The 20,749-nt window shown below is 48.3% G+C and overlaps 1 protein-coding gene across 1 annotated transcript in view; it reads right to left on the reverse strand.

Annotated features, from left to right (window-relative positions):
- The window catches only part of uba1 (ubiquitin-like modifier activating enzyme 1), a 297,482-nt gene extending 290,463 nt beyond the window's left edge, over positions 1 to 7,019 (reverse strand). Inside the window, exons 1-2 of the mRNA XM_087994098.1 lie at positions 6,935 to 7,019; positions 4,233 to 4,299 (exon numbers count right to left, since the gene is read on the reverse strand). Of these exons, the coding sequence (XP_087850224.1) occupies positions 4,233 to 4,288 (56 nt within the window). The 5' untranslated portion in view covers positions 4,289 to 4,299; positions 6,935 to 7,019. The remainder of the gene's footprint in view (positions 1 to 4,232; positions 4,300 to 6,934) is intronic.
- Between the last annotated feature and the right edge of the window lie 13,730 nt (positions 7,020 to 20,749).

Raw genomic sequence — 20,749 nt, forward strand, 5'->3', positions numbered from 1 at the left:
AGAACATGAATCAAAAAGTTTTATCCATTTACATTTTAAAAATACATGGTGCAGTTAAAGAGCCAGAAATCCATGGCTTTATATCATTTTCTTGATCTGACTGACCTGTTGCATTTTTCGTGCATTTTCATTTTAAATTTCCAACATTGGGAATTTTTTTAAATTGATGCAGCATGTATCATTTGTGCACCACTTGCAACTCCACTGGTTCGGGAATATGTTTAGTGGGGCAGATGATTCAGGTTTATAACTGCACCAAAAGAGTGGCCATTTATAGAGCATGTACAGAACGGAAAGAGACCCTTTGGTCCAACTCAATCATGCAAACCAGTTATCTGAAATTAATCCAGTCTCATTTACCGGCATTTGGCCCATATCGCCCTAGGCGTGAAGAAGTTGCCCCTTAGGTCCTTTTAAATCTCTGCTGCCACACAGGCAGTGAACTCCAGGTCATTACCAGTCACGGTGCTTCCTCATATTCCCTTGTATTTCTTACCTGAAACCTTAAACTCTTTGTAATTTTGTCTTTATACAAATAATGAATATGAACTGCTCTTCTATGTCTACCATTTCTAAACCTGTCATAATCTTGTACACCTTTATCCAATCTTCCCTCTATCAGCTTTGCGACCGGGAGACCAATCACAGGAGCAGGCTTTGCCGATGAGTGACCTCTGATCTATCGGAGGTGACAATGATTAATGGGCCACCAAATGGCAATTCTCCTCGAAGCAAAAAGTGAGCAATGGTCAATCAGTCTTCCTGTTAAAGTGGGTAGGTCCCCAATTCAAATTTATGGAATAGAGGGCTGCCTCTCATGCTCACTTGCCACCTATGAGGACTGCAGATGCTGGGAACCAGAGTCTAGATTAGAGTGACGCTGGAAAAGCACAGCAGGTCAGGCAACATCCGGGGAGCAGGAAATCGATGTTTTGGGCAAAAGCCACCTAAGATTCTTGAGTAGAGTGCTTCATAAAAGTCTCCACACTTTTCATGTGTGGTTTATCATGCAACATCCTGAGAGTTGGGGTTCAGGACAGACTGGTCAATGAGACAGCAAGGTCAAGAGCTATCTTAAGACATAGGTTTTTTTCTTTCTTACTAGATACACTCTTCCAGAGTTTACACTCCATGGTTCCATACTTGGATACAATTTAGCCCTTTTTACTAGTTAACAGTGAGTTTAAACCCCTACTGCAAAAGTCCCAGCCACTTACGTTATGCGTTCCTCAGTGAGTTCAGACCTTCTGAAAACTCATCATCCAAATGCTCAAACTTAGATCTGGACAATCTGTGTTTCTATACCTTAAGGACTCAGCCACTGCGTCTCTTAGCTGCTGCTTATTACTTAGATTCCTCCCCCCATTGTTGTTGTTATTTCTGAGCAGTTGACTGGTCTACTGCTCCCACTGGGTTTCTAAAATTCAAGGAGAAAGTGAGGTCTGCAGATGCTGGGAGATCAGAGATGGAAATGTGTTGCTGGAAAAGCGCAGCAGGTCAGGCAGCATCTAGGGAACAGGAGAATCGACGTTTCGGGCATTAGCCCTTCTTCAGGAAACCCGAAACGTCGATTCTCCTGTTCCCTAGATGCTGCCTGACCTGCTGCGCTTTTCCAGCAACACATTTCCATTTCTAAAATTCAACCCTAGCCCAGTCCTGCCCACAGTTCTGCTCACCTAGACAGATATATTTCTCTGCAGCTTCTATCCCTAATGGTTATCTCCATATTTTATTCTGCCCTGAAACCACGCCCTGGAGCCTCATCTTCATTGCAAGTCTTTCCATCCTTGAACTTTCAATGAGTTTTCTCGCTGTCCTTGCCTGCTGCCTGGACAAAGCCAAAACAAAATCGACCCCACCCTTACTGTATTTATATTTATTTCACCACAGGAACTCTGAGAAAGTGAGGACTGCAGAGTTGAAAAGTGTGATGCTGGAAAAGCACAGCCAGTCAGACAGCATCCAAGGAGCAGGAGAATCGATGTTTCGAGCATAAGCTCTTCATCAGGAATGGGGGGGGGAGGGGGGGGCGTACCTAGGGGGCTGAGAGATAAATGGGACTGGGGTGGGGCTGGAGGGGGTAGCCGAGAATGCGATAAGTGGATGAAGATGGGGGGTGATGGTGATAGGTCGGAGCAGTGCATGGAGTGAATAGATGGGAAGGAAGAGGGACAGGTTGGGCAATTCAAGAAGGCGGGGCCGAGTTTGGAGGGTTGAATCTGGGATAAGGTAGGGGGAGCGGAGATGAGGAAACTGATGAAGTTGACATTGATCAGTGTGGCTGAAGAGTCCCAAGGTGGAAGGTGAGTTATTCTTTCTTCAGTAGTCGGGTGGCTAGGATTTGCTGGTGGAGGTGGCCAAGGACTTGCATGTCCTTGGCGGAATGGGAGGGAAAGTTGAAGTTTTCAGACACAGGGCAGTGGGGTTGTTTGGTGTGTGTGTCCCAGAGATGTTGTTTGAAACATTCCGCATGTTGATGTCCTGTCTCTACAAATGTAGATGAGACCATATCAAGAGCAACATCTGGCAGAGATTTTCCTGCACCTCCAAACAGCTCATCTACTGTCTCTATCTCCTCTCCTCTTTTCCAGCACCACACTTTTGATACAGGAACTCTGACTTTACTCTGGACTGCCTCCTAATTTGTCCTCTCTATTGGATCTATGTTGCTAGCAAAACAACAAGCAAAACTAATGTCACTTACAAAATACCTTGCAAGAACTGTAATAAACACTACATTGGACAAACAGGCAGAAAACTAGCCACCAGGATATATGAACATCATCTAGCCGCAAAAAGACATGACCCTCTCTCACTAATATCCTTACATATAGACGAGGAAGGACACCACTTCGACTGGGATAACACACAGATCCTAGGACAAGCCAAACAGAGACACGCACAAGAATTCCTAGAAGCATGGCATTCCAACTGGAACTCTATCAACAAACACATTGACTTGGATCCCATTTACCATCCCCTGAGAAAAAGAATAGGAAATGACATCACCACAGTAAATGATGTCGCCAAAGGAAATCTAAACACAAATAGAAAGCAGGCCAGGCCACCAGTGCTTCATCCGGAGGCTCAATGAAGATGTAAACTAGTAGGGTGACGAAACATCTGAAAATGAACCTTCCAGCTCAGTGAGCAAACCTACATCCAGAACCTCAACCTGAGCTACAAATCTTCTCAAAACTTGTTGTCCTCTATTTCGGATGTGATCGTTGCTTTTTCAAACCCGTTAGTAAAAGACCATCCTCGGCCATTTATTTATGGTCTCCATGGTAAAAGAACAGAGTCACAGAATGCCATCCCCAAAGCACCTATAAAAAAAATCAGCACGGTGGCTCAGTGGTTAGCACTGCTGCCTCACAGCACCAGGCACCGGGGACCCGGGTTTGGTTCCAGCCTCAGGTGATTGTCTGTGTGGAATTTGCACATTCTCCCCGTGTCTGCTTGGGTTTCCTCCGGGTGCTCTGGTTTCCTCCCACAATCCAAAGATGTGCAGGTTAGGTGAATTGGCCATGCTAAATTGCCCATAGTGTTCAGGGATTGTAGGTTAGGTACATTAGTCAGGGGTAAATGTAGAGTAATGGGTTTGGGCGAGATACTCTTTGGAGGTTCAGTGTGGACTTGTTGGGCCAAAGGGCCTGTTTCCACACTGTAGAATTCTATAAAAAAGAAATCCTGGGAGATGTGGCATCCTCGAGTGTTAAACTAAACTACCGAGTGCCCAAGCGTCAGCCCTCTGAATTAGAAGAGGCTGGTTTATGTATGGCAAAAAGAATAGAAATAGGCCATTGGTCCTGCCAATTTACTACAATGTATACATTCATGAAAAATTCCTCTTCTCTCGCCATATCTAATTCTTCAAATCCATCTTCTTCATTATATGCTTTCCCAACTTTCCATTAGATGTATCTACACTATTGGCCTCCACAACAAGTTACACATACTCTTTTGAATATAGAAGATTTTCCTTTATTCCTTGAATTGTGTTTCAGAATCCGACAGGTAACAGGCCAGAACATAACTTATTTAGTCACTAAAAACCGCCCGTCCTAACTGGAATCTATTGGTGACATCAAACAGTTATAAAGTAACAACACTCATGAGATCAGTCTTCTCTATCTATTTGACTTATCTTCTTCACCTCTATCCACCCTCTCCTTTCGGTCAGTGAGTTTCTTTTGACCACAGCAATTTGCTATACTTCCAAATATACTTACAATTGCCTGGAGTAGAGGCCTTCATCAATCTCTGTGGAACTTTCATCTGGATCCATGGTCTGTAGGTCTGAGGAAAATAAAAGGTAGATTCTACCAAATGTGAAACTTAACTGACCTCGACTTTCTGATGAAAGGAAGGAGGAAAGTTGCATTCATGTAGTACCCACTGACATAACAATGTGCAGGAGTGAGAGGGTCAATGGATAAAAAGATGAACTTGGGAAGTCCCATGGTTTTACTTACCGCTGGGTTATCTTGCTTTTAAACCGAAAGTAAAATCTTGCAAATGCTTAAAATCTGAAATTAAAACTGAAAATGCTGAAAATACACAGGTCTTCTAGAAGTTGTTGCGCAGAGAGAAAGACAGCAAATGTTTCAGGCCATGACCTTTAATCAGACCTGGGAAGTTTTGAGAAATAATAGGTTTTAAGTAAGTACAGGGTAGTGAGGAAAGCACAAAAGGAGAGCGACAGGTTGCTAGGAGGAAATAACAAAAGCGATAAAGGCACGAGGCAAAATAAGATGATAACAGTCAAGCCAAAAGGAAAATGAGGAGGTGTAAACAGAAATCAGAATTACCACCTTGCTGTCCAAAGCAATGGGACAGCGATCATGATCTGACATTATTTACCTCCACCTCCTCTTCAGAAGGCTGTAAAACAAGAATGTGAGATTCCTTGAACCATTTGGGAGGCTGGGGAAAGAGTGGTCAAAGTTGGAGGGAAAACAGAGAATTAAAATGACAGAGGATACACATGGGCAGTGCTAGCTGGTGAAGCTAGGCATTGGTGAAAAGTTGGATCTGTGCCTGTGAGCAAATGCTGTGCTGGATTGCTGTTTGTGATCCAGATTAGTACAGACCCTTCAAAGGAAGGTGGACAACCAAAACATAATCAGTCAGCAAGACTGTTCATGATGGAACTGCTTTTAAGTCAGTTTCCAGACCAGATTGTCAAAAGTGAAGAATTGAAATCACCTGTGATTTTTAAAATGACCCATTGTGTCATTAAGCTTTGTGTTTGGGGGTGGGTGGGTGGGATACTTGAGAAATCTATTGGATGTGTCTTGATCGCTTCTGCTATTTGATGTACTCTGTGGGGGCGAACAATCATAATTTGTTACCCATATTTGCCTCCCATTAATTCTGAATGTTAGAGTATAATTTTTTTTTAATGTGCATAGTGTTGTATAATTAAGTTTGTTTAAAATCATAGAATCTTATGGAATTATTCTCTGGGAAGTACCTGGGATCTGAAACTTTGTCAACTTTAAAAAAGAAGTTATAGTTCCTCATCAGATCATAACATAAATTTGGTGGTGTGGTCTGGGATCATGAAAGATCACAGTGCTTTTGATTGTTCTGGGAGGGGTATAAGTGCTAGGTGAATACAAATCTTCGAATATAACCCAGCCAGCTGTTTTGTCAACATAAAGAACGGCTTTTCTTTTTAAAAGGCTGCAAGGATCAGAAACATACTGTCTGAGGGTATGAAGAGAATTCAACCATGGTTTTCAAAAGGCAATTTAACAGTAATCCGGAGAGGATGTTACCAGGGCTGCAGGAAAGGGACAAGCTGTCTCGATCCTACAGAGACAAATAAACTTCAGATGCTGGAATCCAAGGTAGACTAGCAGGAGGCTGGAAGAACACAGCAAGCCAGGCAGCATCAGGAAGTGGAGAAGTCAAAGTTTCGGGTGTAACACAGAGAGCTGTCAGAGATCCTAAGGGCTGAACGGCCTATTTCTGATCAGCAACCATTCAATAATTCAGATGCATCCAACCAGAGTTGACCACTATATCGTGAACAACACGGATAGCAGTTACAAATCGGTATTGCTAGCACTACACGCAACATTTCAACACAATTAATATTTGAAGATCCAATACAGATGAACGTACAGGATTCAAACGCAAGTTGGCAACAACAAAAAAAACCCCGAAAATTCCCCTGTGCACTTAGTTTCGCTAGTTTCGCTTTCCTTCGGAGACACGATGGGTCGAATGGCCTCTTTCAGTTTTGCAACAATTCTGTTGCAACACATCACATCAGTCAGCAACTACCAGTGTAACTTTCCGTCAGGATGCTCAATCCTGGGGAGTGGGACGAGGGAAGCAAAACCATTTGCCAATTTCATTCGATAATTAAATTGAAGAAATCTGCAGATGGGTCGATTATTTCACTTCCAATTAATCCACGGAAGTTCAATACTGATTCAGTATACTAAGAACTGAAAAGAGTGACTGGTCTCTCACAAAGCAATCACTTTAACTGATGCGACTTTTTCAGCTCAATACTTCCCCTCTTTGTAAATAAAACTATTGTTTAATTTGGGGGGGGGGGGGGGGGAGGAGAGCGGGAACCAATCAACCAAATTTCTATTGACAATTTCTCTTTATAAATAAAAAGGTCACTCGCTCCTACAACAACGAACTGCCTCTGTTTTACGTTCGGGAACACCTGTCTCAGTCCATTAAGAAGAAATTTAATGCCTAAACAACATTCAAGCCGAAATTCTGGACTAAATTTGAAATCTCAAAAATACATCTTTGGTCAGCTGGTTGATTTTATACTCAGCTTCAGTGCAGCCTCAGATAACGTCAGCTTGCCATCCCCAGCAATTGCTTACAGCACTGTAGCATTACGTTTGACTACAGCACAGATGTTAGTGGTTGCATCAACATACACCGAACGCTAACATACCTTGGCTTGCTCTGTCACTTGAGTAAATTGCTCCTCTTCTGCGGGCGATACAACGACTTGCTCCGCTCTCATTCAATGACACCGGCTCGACTTGAAACTGCAGAGCAATTAAAAGATGGAGTAAACAAAAGCTTCCGGGCACATTCTTACCTCTTTAAAAGGGCAACACAGTCGACGCTTGACAGAGGGGTGACCTTATAGAGTTTTATAAAATCATGAGGGGCATGGATAGGGTAAATAGACAAGGTCTTTTCTCCAAGCTGGAGAGTCCATAACTAGAGGGCATAGGTTTAAAGGTGAGAGGGGAAAGATTTAAAAGGGGCCTGAGGGGCAACTTTTTCATGCAGATGGTGGCGCATGTATGGAATGAGCTGCCAGAAGAAGTGGTGGAGGAGGCTGGTACAGTTAAAACATTTAAAAGGCATATGGAAGGGTACATGAATAGGAAGGATTTAGAGGGATATGGGTCAAGTGCTGGCAAATGGGACTTGATAAGTATAGGATATCTGGACCCCTAAGGGCCTGATTTTGTGCTGCATAACTCTATGATTCTGTAATACTAAAGTCATAGAGTCATAGAGATGTACAGCATGGAAACAGACCCTTCGGTCCAACCGTCCATGCCGACCAGATATCCCAACCCAATCTAGTCCCACCTGCTGGCACCCAGCCCATATCCCTCTATCCATATACCCATCCAAATGCCTCTTAAATGTTGCAATTGTACCAGCCTCCACTACATCCTCTGGCAGCTCATTCCATACACGTACCATCCTCTTCGTGAAAACGTTGCCCCTTAGGTCTCTTTTATATCTTTCCCCTCTCACCCTAAGCCTATACCCTCTAGTTCTTGACTCCCCAACCCCAGGGAAAAGACTTTGTCTATTTATCCTATCCATGTCCCTAATAATTTTGTAAACCTCTATAAGGTCACCCCTCAGCCTCCGACGCTCCAGGGAAAACAGCCCCAGCCTGTTCAGCCTCTAAAAGCCCTATGTAAAACAGTTGGCAGGTGAAATTTCTTGACATGAACCATTGAGAGATTCTAGAGTTCATTTCAGGACAGTGCTTCAGGTAAAAATGAAAGCCTCAGTTTTCACCTGTCTGTGTTGGAGGTGATGGGATGTAATATGAGTTTTTATTGAGGGGTGGGGTATTGTATTCGACTCGATGGCATTGTATAGTTGGTTGGCAGTTAGGTTAAAAACAAGCCACATGCTAAAATTCAAACTGACGTTGAATAGGTGAATGAGGGATAAAGGAATAATGGGACAGAGGTCCAGGATACTGAGTAAATAAGGGGCAATTTTCTGGGCCAGACTGACTAGACTGAATGGCCTATTCCCATTCTCTATTTCCTGGAGTTTGGAAGATGTTATGATTTAGAGGAAGGTTGTTCCCAAAATCCGGTGAAGGGCACAAACTCAGCTGATTTTCTAGTTCATACATTGTTGGATTATTGTCTTATTGGTTGAAACACCAAATGGAGGCCATGTCCATGCTTCATGATTCATGAAATCAATGAATTCTCATTATGATCTGACAACTACCCACTGCTCAAATGATATCATCTGGGTACCTGCCCATTAGCCTCATTTCCACTTGTCGACCTTGGACGGTGGAAAATCTCTTTCACATTTACCAATAACATAGGTAAAGATGTTTGTGAGATGTGAGATGCTGGGTTCAAATCCCACTATGACAGGGAATGGCATTTGAAATCAATAAAATCTGTGAATTCACAATCTAATGATGACTTGTCAATTGCTGGAAAAACCCATCTGATGTCCTTTAGGGATGGAAATTGCCATCCTTACCTGGTCTGCTGTATATGTGATTCCAGAACCACAGCAATGTGGTTGACTTTTAAATGCCCCCTGGGCAATTAGGGACAACCAATAAATGGTGCTTTAGTTAGCAGCACTCATAGCTCCCACAATAAAAAAAATGACTTTCACTTTAATACCCAGAAAGCTAGAAATCCAAAATAAACTCCTACCAATGGGGTTAAGAACATTAAAAAAAATAGCAGCAGGGGTAGGCTACATAACCCTTTCAACTGGCCCTACCAGTCAATGAGCTGGTATCCTATATTAATTTCATTTCCCTACCTTATGTCCATTTCCCTACCTTGTGGTGCAAGGTGTCCTGATTACTGTGCCAGAAAGTCTGAATTCGAGTTTCACTTGCTGTACATAGATAGATAGCTATAAATAGAAAGTAGGAATTATCAACAGTGCTTCAACCGGAGGCCCACTGAAGCTGTTACCTAGTAGGGTGATGAAACATCTGGAAATGAACCTTCCAGCTCAGCGAGCAAACCTACACCCAGATGTACATTAATGCATCTGAGCAAGTTAATTAAAAATATCGACAACAATGCTGGACTGTTTGTAGCACAGACAGATTTTAACTGGTATATTTCAATTGTGCAATATATTTATTTCGTGCTGTTTGCAGGCTAGTGGCTGTTGCAGTTTTATTCACATTTTAAGTCACTGCAGAAAAACAAAGGGATTAAATGACTTGCAACACAAGCTGTTTTCTGAAGAAGTGATGTGGAGGAGCCGGTGTTGGACTGTGGTGGACAAAGTCAAAAATCACACAACACCAGGTTATAGTCCAACAGATTTATTTGGAAGCACTAGCTTTCCTAGCACTGCTCCTTCATCATATAGCTGTGGAGTGGGATCATATGACCCAGAATCTACAGAAGAAGGGTCACTGGACTCGGAATGTTTACTCTGCTTTCTTTCCACAGAGGCTGTGACACCTGCTGAGTTTCTCCAGACATTTCTGTTTTTACTTGTGATTTCCATCGCCTGCAGTTCTTGTTATTATGAAGATATCATTGCCGCTTTAAGAGGTGGAGCTTACTATAAGAGACCAAAATCCAATTTATTTGAGAACTTGAGATGGGGAGGAAACCGAAAGTGAAAGTGAAATTGAAATTTTAGACTCCGAATAATTTTGCATTTAAATTTATTTGAAACATATCGCAGAGGGTTCTGGATCAAATGGGAATGCTTTCATCCTGTGTTTATTTTAAAGCCAGATAGGAAAAGTCGAGCCTAACTGCTGTTGTCCCTGAAATGCAGTTTCCGGACACTTTTGTTAACTTTCTGCTTTGTGCGCTGAGCCAATGTCCACACAACAGAGATATGCAAATCGACTGCCATTGACCTTGATCTGTCTCCCTGTCGACAGATTGGTGGATTTTCTCAATGAGTTCCTTCCCACAACTGCAGCTCTGCAGAACTAACGGTGGTTGAGTTTTAATATTTGCACTGACTCCAGGACCCCTTTGGCTTTATCAATTTATTAGCTGGAACTACACTTAGGCACCCTTGATATAGATATTCATATGTCCCTATAGATGGGTGACACCAAGACTGGTGATATAGTGGACATTGAAGATGATTATCTAAGATTACAATGAGATCTTGATCGATTGGGTGAATGGGCTGAGGAGAGGCAGACAGAGTTTGATTTGGTAAATAAAAGGTACTGCATTTCAGTAAAACAAACCCCGGCAGGATTTATACAGTTACAAGTAGGTGCTTGAGTAGTGTTGCAGTACAGAGAGACTTAGGGATTCAGATACATGCATATGCTTCACATATAGATATCTTCTTCCCGACCTCTCCGCCCCATCCCAGTCTGACCTATCACCCTCACCTTGACCTCTTTCCACCTATCACATTTCCGACGCCCCTCCCCCAAGGTGCCTATGTGGAAAATGAGATGCTGTTCCTCTAGCTTGCATCAAAAAAAAACTGACCCGGTGAATAGACTTGCATTAAATAATCCTTTTAACACAGAAAACCTTAGCAATGCACTTCTCAGGAGTCTTACCAAATAAAATTTGACACTGAGCCATACAAGGTGATTTTAAAGGCAATTAATCAAATCCTTGGTTAGGTAGGTGTTAGCATGCATTTTAAAGGATGAGATGGAGGTAGAGAGATTGAGAGAGAAATTTCCAGAACTGAAAGCTGAAGGCATAGCCACTGATGGAAAGGTTAAAATCAAGCAGCTAGAATTAGAGTGCAGATATTTTTCAGTTATGTGGAGATTTGAGAGAATTGGAGGGATGAGGCTCTGGAGAGACTTGAAGACAAGGATAAACTACAACACTTGAAAATGGTTCCTGTCATGCCATAATACCATGGGGTTTTTTTTTATTCTTAATAAAGTCATTTGCCTTGTCTCACAACTTTTTTAAGCTGCATTCTGACCTCTTGTGCATCTCCAATTAGCTGCGTGAGGAAGGAGAGGGGCTCCGAAAGCTTGCGGCTTCAACTGAACCTATTGGACTATAACCTGGTGTTGTGTGATTTTTGACTTTGTCCACCCCAGTCCGACACTAGCACTTCCACATCATCTCCAATTCTGGCTGCTCAGCTCCACACACTCTGAATTGCCTTTCCTAACCTCACCATACATCTACAAATCTTTTTTGAAGATCCTCCTTTGAAACTATCTGTAAGCTTTTGGTCATCTGTCTGATATGTCACCCTATGTGACTCAAATTTTCAAAATTATTAAAGGTCCTGAGAAGTGTCTGTATTTTTAGGATAAAGCTAAAAGTCACACAACACCAAGTTATAGTCCAACAGCTTTATTTGGAAGTAGAAGCTTTCAGAGCACTGCTCCTTCAGGTAACTGAAGGAACATCGCTATGAAAGCTAGTACTTTCAAATAAACCTGTTGGACTATAACCTGGTGTTGTGTGATTTTTAACTTTGTCCACCCCAGTTCAACACTGGCACCTCCACATCATATTTTTAGGATGTTTTATGAATGGAGACTTTTGCATGTTCGGTCTATGCAAATGTTAATCTGTAATCAGACACTACCAGACCATACACAACCTCATCCCCTCATCCCCTCAGGGGAGCTTCCACCCTCATAGTTCGGGAACCCCACACTGCCCGATTCTAACTCCAACCCAAGATCCACAAGCCTGACTACCCTGGCCGACCCATCATCTCAGCATACTCCTGCCCCATCTCCACCTACCTTGATACTATCCTATCCCCCCAAACAGGAACTCCCTACATATATCCAGGACACCACCCATGCCTCCACCTCCTCCAAGACTTCCGTTTCCCTGGCCCCCAATGCCTATCTTCACCATGGACATCTAGTCCATCTACACCTCTATCTGCCATGACCAGGGTCTCCAAGTCCTCCATTTCTTCCTCTCCCGACATCCTCACCAATACCCTTCCACTGACACACTAATTCATTTGGCTGAACTGGTCCTCATCCTCAACAATTTCTCCTTCAAATCCTCCTATTTCCTTCAAACAATAGGGGTAGCCATGGGAACCTGCATGGACCCCAGCTATGCCTGTCTCTTTGTCGGCTGCGTGGAACAATCTATCTTCCGTAGTTACACGGGCACCACTGCCCACCTCTTCCTCTGCTACATTGATAACTGCATCGGCACTGCCTCGTTCTCCCACGAGGAGGTTGAACAGTTCATCAACCTCGCCGACACATTTCACCCCAACCTTAAATTCACCTGGAGCATCTCTGACACCTCCCTCCCCTTCCTGGTCCTCACCAGCTCCATTAACGGTGACTAACTCAACACTGACATTTTCTACAAACCCACTGACTCCCACAGCTACCTGGATTACACCTAATCGAACCCTGCCTCCTGCAAAAATGCTATCCCTTATTACCAATTCCTCTGCCACCACTGCATCTGCACCCAGGAGGACCAGTTCCACCACTGAACACACCAGATGGCCTCTCTTCTTTAAAGATTGCAGTTTCCCTTCCTAAGTGGTTGATGGTGCCCTCCAGCGCATCTCATCCACTTCCCGTACCACTGCCCTCAAACCGCACCCCTTCAACCGCAACAAGGACAGAGCTCCCTGGTCCTCACCTTCCACCCCACCAACCTCCACATCATCATCTGCCATTTCTGCCACCTACAAACGGACCCCACCACCAGGGATATATTTCCCTCCCGGAAAAAGTGAGGTCTGCAGATGCTGGAGATCAAAGTTGAAACTTTATTGCTGGAATAGCACAGCAGGTCAGGCAGCATCCAGGGAACAGGAGATTCGACGTTTCGGGCACAGGCCCTTCTTCAGGAATGAGCAGAGAGTGTTCAGCAGGAGAAGATAAAAGGTAGGGAGGAGGGACTTGGAGGAGGGGCGTTGGAAATGTGATAGGTGGAAAGAGGTCAAGGTGAGGGTGATAGGTCGGAGTAGGATGGAGGCGGAGAGGTCAAGAAGAAGACTGCAGGACAGGAAGGCGGTGCCGGGCTGGAGGGATTCGGCTGAGACAAGGTGGGGGGAGGGGGGATGAAGAAACTGGTGAAGTCCAAGTTCATCCCCTGTGGTTGGAGAGTTCCCAGTCGGAAGATAAGACGCTCCTCCTCCGACCGTCGTGTTGTTGTGGTTTGGCGGTGGATGAGTCCAATGACCTGCATATCCTCGGTGGAGTGGGAGGGGGAGTTGAAATGCTGTGCTACAGGGTGGTTGGGTTGGTTCGTCCGGGTGGCCCAGAGATGCTCTCTGAATCGCTCCGCAAGTAGGCGGCCTGTCTCCCCAATATAGAGGAGGCCACACCGGCTGCAGCGGATGCAGTAGATGATGTGGGTGGAGGTGCAGGTGAATCTGTGGCGGATATGGAAGTTTCCTTTGGGGCCTTGGAGAGAAGTGAGGGGGGAGGTGTGGGCGCAAGTGTTGCACCTCCTGCGGTTGCAAGGGAAGGTGCCGGGAGTGGAGGTTGGGTCGGTGGGGGGTGTGGATCTGACAAGGGAGTCGCGGAGGGAGTGGTCTCTACGGAAAGCTGATAGGGGAGGGGAGGGAAATATATCCTTGGTGCTGGGGTCTGTTTGGAGGTGGCGGAAGTGACGGCGGATGATGCGCTGTACATGGAGATTGGTGGGGTGGTAGGTGAGGACCAGTGGGGTTCTGTCCTGGTGGCGGTTGGAGGGGCGGGGCTCAAGGGCGGAGGAGCGGGAAGTGGAGGAGATGCGGTGGAGGGCACCGTCGACCACGTCGGGGGGGAAATTGCGGTCCTTGAAGAAGGAGGCCATCTGTGTTGTACGTATTTTGAACTGGTCCTCCTGGGAGCAGATGCGGCGGAGACGAAGGAATTGGGAGAATGGGATGGCGTTTTTACAGGGGGCAGGATGGGAGGAGGTGTAGTCCAGGTAGCTGTGGGAGTCGGTTGGTTTGTAGTAGATGTCCGTGTTGATTCGGTCGCCTGAGATAGAAACAGAAAGGTCTAGGAAGGGGAGGGAGGAGTCCGAGACTGTCCAGGTGAATTTGAGGTCGGGGTGGAAGGTGTTAGTGTAGTGGATGAACTGTTCAACCTCCTCGTGGGAGCACGAGGTAGCGCCGATACAGTCATCAATGTAGCGAAGGAAAAGATGGGGGGTGGGGCCAGTGTAGTTGCGGAAGATGGATTGTTCACATACCCTACGAAGAGGCAGGCATAGCTGGGGCCCATGCAGGTGCCCATGGCTACTCCTTTTGTTTGGAGAAAGTGGGAGGATTGGAAAGAAAAGTTGTTCAGGGTGAGGACCAGTTCGGTCAGTCGAAGGAGGGTGTCGGTGGAAGGGTACTGGGTGGTACGGCGGGAAAGGAAGAAGCGGAGTGCTTTGAGTCCTTCGTGATGGGGGATGGAGGTGTACAGGGACTGGATGTCCATGGTGAAGATGAGGCGTTGGGGACCGGGGAAGCGGAAATCCTGGAGGAGGTGGAGGGCGTGGGTGGTGTCACGAACGTAGGTGGGGAGTTCTTGGACTAATGGGGACAGGACCGTGTTGAGGTATGCCGAGATGAGTTCGGTTGGGCAGGAGCAGGCTGAGACGATGGGTCGTCCGGGGCAGTCAGGTTTGTGGATTTTGGGCAGGAGGTAGAAACGGGCGGTTCGGGGTTGTGGGACTATGAGGTTGGAGGCGGTGGATGGGAGGTCCCCTGAGGTGATGAGGTTATGGATGGTCTGGGAGATGATGGTTTGGTGGTGGGGGGTGGGGTCATGGTCAAGGGGACGGTAGGAGGAGGTATCTGCGAGCTGGCGTTTGGCCTCAGCGGTGTAAAGGTCAGTGCGCCAAACTACTACTGCGCCTCCCTTGTCAGCTGGTTTGATGGTGAGGTTGGGGTTGGAACGGAGGGAGTGGAGGGCTGCGCGTTCCGAGGGTGAGAGGTTGGAGTGGGTGGGAGGGGTGTGGGAGTTCAGGTAGCGGTTAATATCGCGGCGGCAGTTTGCTATGAAGAGGTCGAGGGCAGGTAGGAGGCCAGCACAGGGTGTCCAGGTGGACGGGGTGTGTTGGAGGTGGGAGAAGGGGTCGTCAGAGGGTGGGCGGGAGTCTTGATTGAAGAAGAAGGCACGGAGGCGAAGGCGGCGGAAGAATTGTTCGATGTCACAAATTGTTCCGACCAACACAATTTGGACTCCAGATCACCTTCCGACCAACACAATTTGGACCCAACCAGGACTACCAGTACCTGCAACAAATCCGCAGCCTCCAGCAACGGACCTCCCTCCGGATCCTCCACTCCACGCTTGCAGCCATGCGCCGCTACCTACATTCCCTGCAACTCGACCTACCCCAGCTCAGGACAACTCTCTCACAGACCTGTAAAGGACCTCTACTGTTCTTCATTTACAGAAGAATCCATAGACTGAACAAACAGTTCTTTCTAGCCATATCGGAAATTAAAGGCAGTAAGTACCAAAAACTTTCATGCACTTACCCCCAAACTCCGGATTCCTCAACCGTTCCAGAAACTTCCATCGTCCTCCGAAACCAGTCCGGCGCCATTACACACGCGGCCGCTACAGCGCCCGCGGCAATAGCCGCAGACGCCGCCGACGATGACGTCACTTCCGCCCCCACCGACCTCGCAACCTTCATGATCGCGGCCCAAACAACCGCCTCCGGGATCGCCGCACAGACAACCTGCTCTGCGATCGTCATGAAGACAATCGCCAACAGATTGGCGACCTCCGCGGCTATGGGGAAGAACTCTGTCTCCGTGGTCGCCGCAGCTACTTCCGCCCCCAGTGACGTCAGCAACCTACATTTGGACCACATCGCCGCATGTGTCTCCGCCCCCCCGCCGCGTTCCGTCACCATGCCTAACCCCGCCCCCCCGCCGCGTTCCGTCACCACGCCTAACCCCGCCCCCCCGCTGCGTTCCGTCACCGCGCCTAACCCCGCCCCCACGCCGCGTTCCGTCACCACGCCTAACTCCACCCTCCGGCCGAGTTCCGTCACCGCGCCTAACCCCGCCCCCACGCCGCGTTCCGTCACCACGCCTAACTCCGCCCTCCGGCCGAGTTCCGTCACCGCGCCTAACCCCGCCCCCACGCCGCGTTCCGTCACCACGCCTAACCCCGCCCCCCCGCCGCGTTCCGTCACCGCGCCTAACTCCGCCCCCACGCCGCGTTCCGCCACCACGCCTAACTCCGCCCCCGGCCGAGTTCCGTCACCGCGCCTAACCCCGCCCCACCGCCGGTCTCCATCACCATGTCCAACTCCACCCCCACGCCGACCTCTGTCCCCGCCCCCAGGCCTAACCCCGCCCCCACATCCAGCTCCAGCCCCACACCAGGTCCTAGCTCCCCGCCCTGCCGTGTGTTCACCATCCCTCCAGACTTGCCCCTCTCTGAGGATGAAAGATCAGTCCTCAGCAGAGGTCTCACCTTCGTTCCCACACGTTCTCGGGTCAATGAATTCAATACACGGAGTGACATCGAACAATTCTTCCGCCGCCTTCGCCTCCGTGCCTTCTTCTTCAATCAAGACTCTCGCCCACCCTCTGACGACCCCTTCTCCCACCTCCAACACACCCCGTCCACCTGGACACCCTGTGCTGGCCTCCTACCTGCCCTCGACCTCTTCATAGCAAACTGCCGCCGCGATATTAACCGCTACCTGAACTCCCACACCCCTCCCACCCACTCCAACCTCTCACCCTCGGAACGCGCAGCCCTCCACTCCCTCCGTTCCAACCCCAACCTCACCATCAAACCAGCTGACAAGGGAGGCGCAGTAGTAGTTTGGCGCACTGACCTTTACACCGCTGAGGCCAAACGCCAGCTCGCAGACACCTCCTCCGACCGTCCCCTTGACCATGACCCCACCCCCCACCACCAAACCATCATCTCCCAGACCATCCATAACCTCATCACCTCAGGGGACCTCCCATCCACCGCCTCCAACCTCATAGTCCCACAACCCCGCACCGCCCGTTTCTACCTCCTGCCCAAAATCCACAAACCTGACTGCCCCGGACGACCCATCGTCTCAGCCTGCTCCTGCCCAACCGAACTCATCTCGCATACCTCGACACGGTCCTGTCCCCATTAGTCCAAGAACTCCCCACCTACGTTCGTGACACCACCCACGCCCTCCACCTCCTCCAGGATTTCCGCTTCCCCGGTCCCCAACGCCTCATCTTCACCATGGACATCCAGTCCCTGTACACTTCCATCCCCCATCACGAAGGACTCAAAGCACTCCGCTTCTTCCTTTCCCGCCGTACCACCCAGTACCCTTCCATCGACACCCTCCTTCGACTGACCGAACTGGTCCTCACCCTGAACAACTTTTCTTTCCAATCCTCCCACTTTCTCCAAACAAAAGGAGTAGCCATGGGCACCCGCATGGGCCCCAGCTATGCCTGCCTCTTCGTAGGGTATGTGGAACAATCCATCTTCCGCAACTACACTGGCCCCACCCCCCATCTTTTCCTTCGCTACATTGATGACTGTATCGGCGCTACCTCGTGCTCCCACGAGGAGGTTGAACAGTTCATCCACTACACTAACACCTTCCACCCCGACCTCAAATTCACCTGGACAGTCTCGGACTCCTCCCTCCCCTTCCTAGACCTTTCTGTTTCTATCTCAGGCGACCGAATCAACACGGACATCTACTACAAACCAACCGACTCCCACAGCTACCTGGACTACACCTCCTCCCATCCTGCCCCCTGTAAAAACGCCATCCCATTCTCCCAATTCCTTCGTCTCCGCCGCATCTGCTCCCAGGAGGACCAGTTCAAAATACGTACAACACAGATGGCCTCCTTCTTCAAGGACCGCAATTTCCCCCCCGACGTGGTCGACGGTGCCCTCCACCGCATCTCCTCCACTTCCCGCTCCTCCGCCCTTGAGCCCCGCCCCTCCAACCGCCACCAGGACAGAACCCCACTGGTCCTCACCTACCACCCCACCAATCTCCATGTACAGCGCATCATCCGCCGTCACTTCCGCCACCTCCAAACAGACCCCAGCACCAAGGATATATTTCCCTCCCCTCCCCTATCAGCTTTCCGTAGAGACCACTCCCTCCGCGACTCCCTTGTCAGATCCACACCCCCCACCGACCCAACCTCCACTCCCGGCACCTTCCCTTGCAACCGCAGGAGGTGCAACACTTGCGCCCACACCTCCCCCCTCACTTCTCTCCAAGGCCCCAAAGGAAACTTCCATATCCGCCACAGATTCACCTGCACCTCCACCCACATCATCTACTGCATCCGCTGCAGCCTCCTCTATATTGGGGAGACAGGCCGCCTACTTGCGGAGCGATTCAGAGAGCACCTCTGGGCCACCCGGACGAACCAACCCAACCACCCTGTAGCACAGCATTTCAACTCCCCCTCCCACTCCACCGAGGATATGCAGGTCATTGGACTCATCCACCGCCAAACCACAACAACGCGACGGTCGGAGGAGGAGCGTCTTATCTTCCGACTGGGAACCCTCCAACCACAGGGGATGAACTTGGACTTCACCAGTTTCTTCATCCCCCCTCCCCCCACCTTGTCTCAGCCGAATCCCTCCAGCCCGGCACCGCCTTCCTGACCTGCAGTCTTCTTCTTGACCTCTCCGCCTCCATCCTACTCCGACCTATCACCCTCACCTTGACCTCTTTCCACCTATCACATTTCCAACGCCCCTCCTCCAAGTCCCTCCTCCCTACCTTTTATCTTCTCCTGCTGAACACTCTCTGCTCATTCCTGAAGAAGGGCCTGTGCCCGAAACGTCGAATCTCCTGTTCCCTGGATGCTGCCTGACCTGCTGTGCTGTTCCAGCAATAAAGTTTCAACTTTGATCTCCAGCATCTGCAGACCTCACTTTTTCCGGGAGGGAAATATATCCCTGGTGGTGGGGTCCGTTTGTAGGTGGCAGAAATGGCAGATGATGATGTGGAGGTTGGTGGGGTGGAAGGTGAGGACCAGGGAGCTCTGTCCTTGTTGCGGTTTGAGGGCAGTGGTGCGGGAAGTGGATGAGATGCGCTGGAGGGCACCATCAACCACTTAGGAAGGGAAACTGCAATCTTTAAAGAAGAGAGGCCATCTGGTGTGTTCAGTGGTGGAACTGGTCCTCCTGGGTGCAGATGCAGTGGTGGCAGAGGAATTGGTAATAAGGGATAGCATTTTTGCAGGAGGCAGGGTTGGATTAGGTGTAATCCAGGTAGCTGTGGGAGTCAGTGGGCTTGTAGAAAATGTCAGTGTTGAGTTAGTCACCGTTAATGGAGCTGGTGAGGACCAGGAAGGGGAGGGAGGTGTCAGAGATGCTCCAGGTGAATTTAAGGTTGGGGTGAAATGTGTCGGCGAGGTTGATGAACTGTTCAACCTCCTCGTGGGAGAACGAGGCAGTGCCGATGCAGTTATCAATGTAGCAGAGGAAGAGGTGGGCAGTGGTGCCCGTGTAACTACGGAAGATAGATTGTTCCACGCAGCCGACAAAGAGACAGGCATAGCTGGGGTCCATGCGGGTTCCCATGGCTACCCCTATTGTTTGAAGGAAATGGGAGGATTTGAAGGAGAAATTGTTGAGGATGAGGACCAGTTCAGCCAAATGAATTAGTGTGTCAGTGGAAGGGTATTGGTGGGGATGTCGGGAGAGGAAGAAATGGAGGACTTGGAGACCCTGGTCATGGCAGATAGAGGTGTAGATGGACTAGATGTCCATGGTGAAGATAGGCATTGGGGGCCAGGGAAACGGAAGTCTTGGAGGAGGTGGAGGCATGGGTGGTGTCCTGGATATATGTAGGGAGTTCCTGTTTGGGGGGATAGGATAGTATCAAGGTAGGTGGAGATGGGGCAGGAGTATGCTGAGATGATGGGTCGGCCAGGGTAGTCAGGCTTGTGGATCTTGGGTTGGAGTTAGAATCGGGCAGTGTGGGGTTCCCGAACTATGAGGGTGGAAGCTCCCCTGAGGGGATGAGGTTGTGTATGGTCTGGTAGTGTCTGATTACAGATTAACATTTGCATAGACCTAACATGCAAAAGTCTCCATTCATAAAACATCCTAAAAATATGATGTGGAGGTGCCGGTGTTGAACTGGGGTGGACAAAGTTAAAAATCACACAACACCAGGTTATAGTCCAACAGGTTTAATTGAAAGTACTAGCTTTCATAGCGATGTTCCTTCAGTTACCTGAAGGAGCAGCGCTCTGAAAGCTTCTACTTCCAAATAAAGCTGTTGGACTATAACTTGGTGTTGTGTGACTTTTAGCTTTATCCTAAAAATACAGACACTTCTCAGGACCTTTAATAACTTTGAAAATTTTAGTCACGTAGGGTGACATATCAGACAGATGACCAAAAGCTTACAGATAGTTTCAAAGGAGGATCTTCAAAAAAGATTTGTAGATGTATGGTGAGGTTAGGAAAGGCAATTCAGAGTGTGTGGAGCTGAGCAGCCAGAATTGGAGATGATGTGGAAGTGCTAGTGTCGGACTGGGGTGGACAAAGTCAAAAATCACACAACACCAGGTTATAGTCCAATAGGTTCAGTTGAAGCCGCAAGCTTTCGGAGCC

Source organism: Chiloscyllium plagiosum, unplaced genomic scaffold (genome assembly GCF_037043375.1).
Source record: "Chiloscyllium plagiosum isolate Xiang-an unplaced genomic scaffold, Cpla_swu_hap1 HiC_scaffold_14, whole genome shotgun sequence".
Lineage (NCBI taxonomy): Eukaryota > Metazoa > Chordata > Chondrichthyes > Orectolobiformes > Hemiscylliidae > Chiloscyllium > Chiloscyllium plagiosum.